This window comes from Panicum virgatum, chromosome 1N, assembly GCF_016808335.1.
Source record: "Panicum virgatum strain AP13 chromosome 1N, P.virgatum_v5, whole genome shotgun sequence".
Lineage (NCBI taxonomy): Eukaryota > Viridiplantae > Streptophyta > Magnoliopsida > Poales > Poaceae > Panicum > Panicum virgatum.
The window spans coordinates 14935043-14943365 of record NC_053145.1 but is presented as its reverse complement, the minus strand read 5'-3'; the positions used below and the strand labels follow the sequence as shown (position 1 = coordinate 14943365).

General features: G+C 55.7%; 1 protein-coding gene across 1 annotated transcript; it reads right to left on the bottom strand.

The window, feature by feature from the left end:
* Positions 1 to 2500: 2500 nt before the first annotated feature.
* LOC120653341 lies at positions 2501 to 2992 on the bottom strand. Its single transcript, XM_039931100.1, has one exon. The coding sequence runs from the start codon at positions 2990 to 2992 to the stop codon at positions 2501 to 2503; it is 492 nt and encodes a 163-aa protein (XP_039787034.1).
* Positions 2993 to 8323: the final 5331 nt, after the last annotated feature.

Here is an 8323-nt window from a genome sequence, read left to right as displayed (position 1 = left end):
ATATGAAGGTGTTAGCCACCCAGAATCCGAGGTATAAAAGGAAAGCTCTGAAATAATTCTTATGCATACTTGCGTTTGTGAACCCCAGACCCTGCTTGATCCTCAGGAATCTTTATCGACCCCTTTTGCTCGGGACGAGCAAAGTCTAGGTGTGGGGGTGTGTTGGCGGTCGATTTCGATGATTTTTACCGCCAACATTCCTTTGAATTTCATGCTTTTGGAACTATATTACTATAATTTTTACTAACATTAACAAATTCCATAAGTTTTGATGATTATTTGAAGTTAGGAACAACATCTGCAAATTTGAGCCAAAATGGGGTGGACCCCAGGCCGACCGGCCTACCCCTGCCACACTTGGCCATGAGACTTCATGGAGAGTCACTTGAGCCCAAGGACAAGTCATAATAAGATGGGTTCTACGAGATTCACAAGCTAAGGCCGAAAGGCCTGAACCAAGTTAAGTGGAGGTCAAAATCAGTGACAATCTGAAGAACCAGAGCCCAATTCGACTTGTGAAGAAATGTGGGCCTAGAGAACAACAAGTCGGTGTAACACGAGCCTGAGCCAAGCCAGAGCCAGGTCGGCCAGCCTAGGAGAGGCCGGCCGGCCCCTAACTATCACCGTTGAAGCTACGCAACCGATACCGACATCAGGAGGAGATCCAGAGCATCCCTGCAAAGGCGGTGGCCACGCGGCCACATCCCCAGGCCGGCCGGCCTAGGGAGGTTGGCCGGCCCCACTTGGCGGCCTCTGAAGCCCTACCTTGGTGTGAAAGACAAGCATAACCGTCTTACCTGCATGCATCTGACGCTCAGCTCAGTACCGACCTCAGAATAGTATAAATAGAGCACCTTACCCCTCTTGTAACACACACCATTCCATAGAGAAGAGAGACTCTTGTACACTTGTGTTGAGTAGGAAGAGAGTGAAGTGAGTGCTCTGGTGAAAGCCGAGCTGAAAGGAGCGGACTCGAGTTATCTCGGTCTTACTCCACTTTGTATCCTCCTCGGAGGAATTTATTGAGTAAGTTCCTTGTCTCAACTTTAGTTTATCGCTAGCTTTACTTTCTGTCTTAGTTACTTGTTAAGTACTTACTTTGATCTGCGGGATCCTAAGTCTGCATAAGTAGCAAGTTCTACTTATTTGAGGTTGCTTTCTATCTAAGTACACGGTAGGAGCAAGTAGCTCGAGAGCTGTGGGCGTGGTGCCCAGGCTTGGTAGCTACGTTAGGTTGTGTTCCACCCCACGGAACCATTGTGGTAGTCGGTAGGTGGTGACAGCCCTATTCGTCCTTTGTAGTCCACCACATTCAGTGTTTTTCATAGCAAAAGTGCAAGTTGCCGTTGGACGCCCCTCTCATCCCTTTCTGAAGTCCTTCCTCTTCCAGCCGCCGAAGCAGATCAAGTTAGTAGTTAGCTCGTTATCTAGTCAGAGTAGTTGGTTATCTGGAGTTAGGCCCTCTTCCCTTATCTTCTTCTCGCTGGTTGTGTCCGGTTGAAGATCTCTAAGTTCGGTCGAAACTTTACCATTTCTTGGATTCGATATCCCAGGTATACTCCCTGGTGAAAGCTACAATCGGTCTCTGTCCGCTTGCAGAGTAATTCGTTAGGCTAAGGACTGCCAACATCGATTACCAGCTTCGAGTCGCCGTAGACGTAGAGGCGAGTTGCCCCAATGTCAATGGCTATACGAAGGCCCCTGATCAGTGCCTCGTATTCGGTGATGTTGTTGGACGCGGGGAAATGGAGGCGGACTGCGTACCGGAACTTGCCTCCCTCCGGGGGGACCAAGACAACTCCGGCCCCCGCGCCGGGTCCCATGACCGACCCATCGAAATAGATGGTCCAGTACTCATGGGAGATTTCTGGGGTCTGGGCTTGGACTTCCGTCCACTCGGCGACGAAATCGGCCAGGGCCTGAGACTTTATCACCGCGCATGGCACAAACTTGATATCGTAGCCCATCAGCTCGACCGCCCACTTGGAGATCTACCCCACGGCGTCGCTGTTGCGGACCGCCTCACCGAGTGGAAATGAGGTGACGACCGACACCTCATGCTCGGTGAAGTAGTGTTGAAGCTTCTTGGTCGCCATAACGATGGCGTAGAGGAGTTTTTGTGTCTGTGGGTACCGTGACTTGGTGTCGATCAGTACTTCGCTGACAAAGTACACGGGTTGTTGGACTTTGAGGGCGTGTCCCGGCTCCTCCCTTTCTACAACTAAAGTGGCACTGACCACATGGTTGGTGGCTGCTAGGTAGAGCAGAAGGGGTTCGCAAGGGTCCGGCACTACGAGCACCGGAGTAGAGGATAGGAGGGTTTTCAGGCGGTCGAGGGCCGCCTGTGCCTCCTCCGTCTAGACAAAAGTGTCGGACTTCCTGAGGACTTTGTACAGTGGCAGACCTCGTTCGCCCAGTCGAGCGATGAACCGACTGAGGGCTGCTGGGCACCCGGTTAACCTCTGAACGCCCTTGATGCCACAGATTGGACCCATGTTGGTTATGGCCGCGATTTTGTCGCGGTTGGCTTCGATGCATGGCTGGGCTTGGTCTCCTCAGTCGAGATGAAAGTCGGTGCATGGCTGGGCTTGCTAGGGTCAGGGCGACACTCGGCGGTGGTGACGTGAAGCTGGCTGAGCTCCGCTGAGTTCGCGGCAGTGGTGGCGAGGTCGAAGTGCTCGCGACTGCTGGCGTAGTCCTTCTTGAAGGAGCCGCTCCTGGTGATGACTCCGTTCGGACCTGGCAGCTTGAGCTTGAGGTAGGTGTAGTTGGGCACCGCCATGAACTTGGTGTAGGCGGGGCACCCGAGGATGGCGTGGTATGCCCCCTTCCAATATACCACCTCGAACGTGAGGGTCTCGGTGCGGTAGTTGGTCCTACTGCCGAACGTGACCGGCAGGTCGAGGTTGCCGAGCGGGTATGCTTTCATACCCGGTAGGATGCCATAGAAGGGAAAGAGAGAGGCCCGCAGGCAGGCCCACGGGGTCCCCATGGCCTCAAGAGTGTAGATATATAGGATGTTGAGGCTGCAACCCCTGTCCATCAACACCTTGGACAGGCGTATGTTGCTGACGACGGGGTCGACGACGAGTGGGTAGCTCCCCGGTCGAGGGATACTAATCGGCTGGTCGTCCTAGTCGAAAATGATGGGCGTGGACCCCCACTTCAGCTTCCTGGGAACGACGCTTGCGACGGCGTAGACCTCACAAAGTCGCACCTTCTGCTGGCGCCTGGAACAGTCATCCTCCAGGACGCCGATGATGACGAGGCACCGGTCTTCCTGAGGGAACGATTCCTCCGCCGGCTTCTCCTTGTCCTAGTCGGTGGCGGGCTGCTTGTCGCGGTCGTCGCCATCAGACTTGGCCATCCTGCAGAGAAGGCGCTTCATCATGTCACAATCTTTGAACTTGTGACTCACCGGATAGCCGTGGTTGGTGCACGGCTTCTCTAGGAGCTGGTCGAAGTGATTGTTCCTGGGAGGGCGCTTATCTTGGTGATCGGCCGCCGCGACTTCGCCGGCAGTTCTTCTTATACTTCCTCCCCTCACGGCCCGCGGAGGGCCCGTCGGAGATGTCTCGTTTGACCTTTGTCACGAGCTGCTCCCGCACAAAGACGGCTCCGACTGCCTCCTCGCCGGAGACATGGTTGGTGGCGATGTCTAGAAGCTCGCGAGTGGTACGCAGCTTCTGGCACCCTAGTTTTGAACTAGGGTCTTGCAGCTCGTTCCGCTAAGGAACGCGCTGATGACATCGGCGTCGATGATGTCAGGGAGCGAGTTGCATTACTTGGAGAAACGCTGGATGTAGTCCCGTAGGGACTCGCTGGGCTTCTACTTGCAACTCTTGAGGTCCCAAGAGTTGCCGGGTCGAACATACGTACCTTGAAAGTTTCCGACGAAAACTTTCCGGAGATCCGCCCAGCTGCCGATGGTGTCGACGGGCAAGAACTCCAGCCAGGCGCGGATGTTTTCTCCCAGGCAAATTGGAAGGTACTGGATGACGAACTGGTCGTCGTTCGCTCCTCCGGCTCGGCATGCGAGCCGGTAATCTTCCAGCCATACGCCGGGGTTCGTCTCCCCGGTGTATTTCGCCACGTTTGCCAGTGGCCGGAAACGCTGGGGGAAGAGCGCCCCGCGAATCGCCCTGGTGAAGGTGTGCGGCCCCGGAAGGTCCGGGCTCGGACTCCAGTCATGGTCGACGTCTGGGTCACAGGGGCGTCCCCCACACCGGAGCGGCGAGCACTCCGGGTTCGGTGCGTATGCCAACTCATCTTGTGCATGGGCGGCCGCACGATAGATGTCAGCATGATGCCGTGCTTGCTGTCGGCCTTGGATCACGCTGCACGCGTTGTAGTTGGGGCTGACGCGATCATGGATCGGTGGCCTTGGACGGAGAGGAGCAGGTGCCGGCGCCGGGATCGGCGCGCCGCCCGCGTCAGCTTGCAGCGCCGGTGGTGCGCGCTGCTCCTCAGACAGCTCCAGCCCTGGACGGCTTGCGCAGCCGGCAAGGCACGAAGTGGCGGCCTGTCGGCGGTGTAGAGAGCAGCTCGCCGCTTGTTGGACGGCGGCGAGTTCCACCAGGTTTTTAACCTGGCGGTGGAGGTCCTTTTGAGCGGGGTCCTCCGGCTCTGGTAGTGTCTGCAGAAGAATCGCCACTGCAACAATGTTCTGGCCCACGCGGAACTCTTGCAGGAGTTGCATGCGAGCATCGTTGATGATGTCGCTGTTGACCGCGCGCGCGCTGCCGCGCGGAACCGGTGGGGTTTGCTGCTTTCGACCCGAAATGAGGTCGCGGGGCTGATTCACCGGCGGGGACGTGTGCTGGTGCTGGAGATGAAGTTCTTCAGCATTGGCCTGCGCGTTGGCGAGCGCCTGTGCGCAGTGATCCAGGGGGTGTGCGTCTATTGCGATGGCACCACCTCTGGCGGCGGCTCGCTGGGAGCGCCAGCCATGGAGCACACGCGACACGGCGCGGATACTCCCTCCAGGTAGTTGTCTCCCATGCTAGAGGAATCATTCAGGGGATCCTCATAACACAGGAGGTCGTGGACGGAGTCGGGATAGCTCCCTGTCATGCCCACGAACTGGGACGTGGGCTGGTGCCCACGCATGGCCTTGTGCATCTCCCGGACGCAGGTGTCTGCGGAGTTGCGTAGACCTAACGGTAGTCGCTCGGAGGACGAGCGAGGTGGCGGCAGTGGAGGTCCGCCCGCAAGCTGCCGAGAAATGTTGGCCAAGGAATAAAGGACCAAGTTAACGTCCTCGGCGGCCGGGTTAGACGCCATCATGAGCGCGATGTGGCGGAGCACCACGCGGGTAGGCTGCGATGGCTTGCGCTTCCAGATGCGCCAGTGAATCGATCGCCGGCGCTTCAGTTTGAGAAGCTTGGGAGGAGGAGCGGACTCCTTGGAGGCCACCGGAGCGGGTTCCTCCTCACAGAGACGGAGTGCACCGAGCTGGTCAGTGACGAACTCCAGACTTCCGAATTGGAAGGTCTGGAAAGGCGGGAACAGTGGAGGCACCCACGATCCGTCGCGGGGGATCGCAGGGAACTCCAGGGAGCCGAAGCAGATCGTCTCGCCCTGGCTCGCGCCGAGGCGGCGAATGGAGTGACCGAACCCATCTGATCGCCGAAGCAGTGAACGCACAAAGCGCTCCCTACGGACGACGCCAAACTGTCGCTACGGAGAATCGGCGACTATTAAACTATTCGATTGCTCATTTGTTGTGCGCTTGATCAGATATGGTCTAGCACACAAAGACTCAAGGATTTAGACTGGTTCGGGCCGAAAATGCCCTACGTCCAGTATGGGGGTGGTGTTCTTACTCTATTGCTCTCGAGCCCCGGGTGCTCAAAGTTCAGAGGGGAGCTTACAAGCCTTTCAAGCAGTGTGCTTTCTTGGAGTCGAACCTCTAGGAGTCCAACCCTTTCCTACGTGGGGGCCTTTCCCTTTTATAGTTCAAGGTGGGGCCCCCTATTTACATATATCTATCGTGATGTCTTGGTTCCGCCTAGGAGTCCTTCATCTTCGTCAGTCGCCGGGGCCCACTCAGTCGGTCGGGAGTGGAAAGGCTTGGGCCCAGTTGGTTTTCTTGGGCAATGGGTTGTCTAGGTGTGGTCCCGTCCTTGGTCAGTCGGGATGGCCTTGCCACTCGGAAGGTCGCTCGGGGGTCGTCTCCCATCCTGTCCGTCCGTACCTATGCCTCTGTCCGTAGCGCTGCCGCACGTCCTCCCCTGCGAAGCTTCTGCCTGAAGGACAGCACGCCCGGTGAGGGATGTCCTGCCATAGTCAGGCGGTGCCGTCCGGTCACACCTGCTGGCGTAATGGAGTGGTGCGCAGGGGAAGCCATCATTACGGTGTGGGAGGGGGTGCTCGTCGCCCTCTCCCGTTGCGTCGTGCGGCCTGCACGGCTGGCACCGTGCCCTTGTCAAAGGGCCCTGTAGACCACGTACGCACAGCGTGAGGAGAGGAGTGGCCGTCGTGGGAGCCTGTACAGGACCAGGCTTGACCGGCACGCCCGTTATACGGGGTGGCAGTCTTGGAGCGCACGGCCCGGGTTGCTTAGTACGGCGCTGACCCGGGGCGCTGGGTCGGGAGGCCTCCACGTGTCCCCTGAGGGTCGGCTCTTGGCTGTGTTGGGTTCTAAAGGGACGCAGTCGCCCGTACCAGTTGGTGAGCTGTGCTGCGGTGAGCTCAACGGGCTATTGGGCTTGATACTGTACGAGGCGGGCCCGTTAGGGATCTCGGGTTTACACCCCCGTCAAATATCAACAGCTCTGCTGTTAGCATGGTACTTTTTCCCTATCCTCTTGAGTCACACGAACATGAGGAATAGCATAAGTAGCATCCTAAGTGATTTCCCAAACTCCTGGTCCTCTACTACTTAGATAGGCTCTCATGCGAGTTTTTGAGTATCTGTAGTCCCATCAAAATAGGGAGGAGATGTCGAAGAGGTACGCTTAGGGTCGCCATAATGGATCACAGAGGTCAGTTAAGATAGAGTGATCCTAACCAAAGCTCTAATACCAATTATGGGACATAATAGACGACCAAGGGGGTGAATCCAAGCCTCAAATCCAATTTCAATAAATTAGAGTGAAAAAGTCTCAATTGCACCCGACGCACACGAATGGCTGTCGGCCCTAGGAAAACCCCTACAGTGAAGCCGGAACACACAGCGGAAGCACGACAGGGTAAAGCACAAACGTGCTCACACATGCACACGCACGAAGGAAAGTCAGGGGAAAACCGCTAGATACACATGTAAAACAAGTAGCTAGAAAAACCAGAAATAAAACTAACTTGCACTAACAAAAATTTACGAAATTTTATTTTTTTCGTTTTATTTAGACCTAACAAGAGCTAATTAACATAAAACACTAAGTAGCCAGATCAAGATACTGAATCCTAACAGAGTACAAAGACAAACTAGTCTAACTAATTGACACGAACTAAATAAATGGAAGTGGGAGGAATAGAGATACATGCTCACAGTGCTTGCACATTGGGCCGAGAGTTGTGGGCGCTGCTCTCCTGGTCGTTTCTGGTCGTGATGGGCTCCTTGCCCCACGCCCACTGCAGCTTGCTGGGCTACCTGCCCCGAGCTGGGCCGTGGGCTGTGCTAGGAGTGCCGCGCTCTGCCCTGGCTTGCAGCGAGCAGAGCCGCTCGCTCCGAACGCCGCCGCCTCGCGAGCTGCTGCCGTGGTGCGCTCGGCCGTCGCCTCCGACGCTCGCCCTCAAACTTGTCTGCCTGTTCCACCGGCCGTTTCGCACCGCACGCCGTGCGCTCCACGCTCCGCGCGCTACTCCGCTGGTTCCTGCGCGTAAAGAACATAACGGAAAAGAGGAAAAGAAACAAGAGGGACACTGAAAATTCGGACAAAAACAAGATTAGAGCCTGTATGGCGAAACGAGGATACAGCAGAGTCCTGTATTCCTGGTCCTCTTATTCCTGGTCCTCTACTCCTGGTCCTTTATTCCTTTTATTCTTCGATAATTTATGATACAAAATCTTCTTCATCTTTCAATTCCTAATCCTAGGTTCAATAAATGGAAGGGAAAAGAAATAAGGGAGAGAGACACACGGGACGAGGGAGGGGGCTAAAATAGGATGGCTGCTCCTCATCTCCTTGTACCCACAAATTCTCCGCAAGATAACGGTTTTGATCCTACACTACTAATTATGATAACTACACTACTACTAAATGATTCAGATTTTTGTAGAACCATCAGATGGACACACCGCCTTCATGACTTTGCTTTGTCTCAACCCAAGCTTCGCGATGGCAATGTGCCCTCCGCCTTAGCAATCCAACCGCACCGA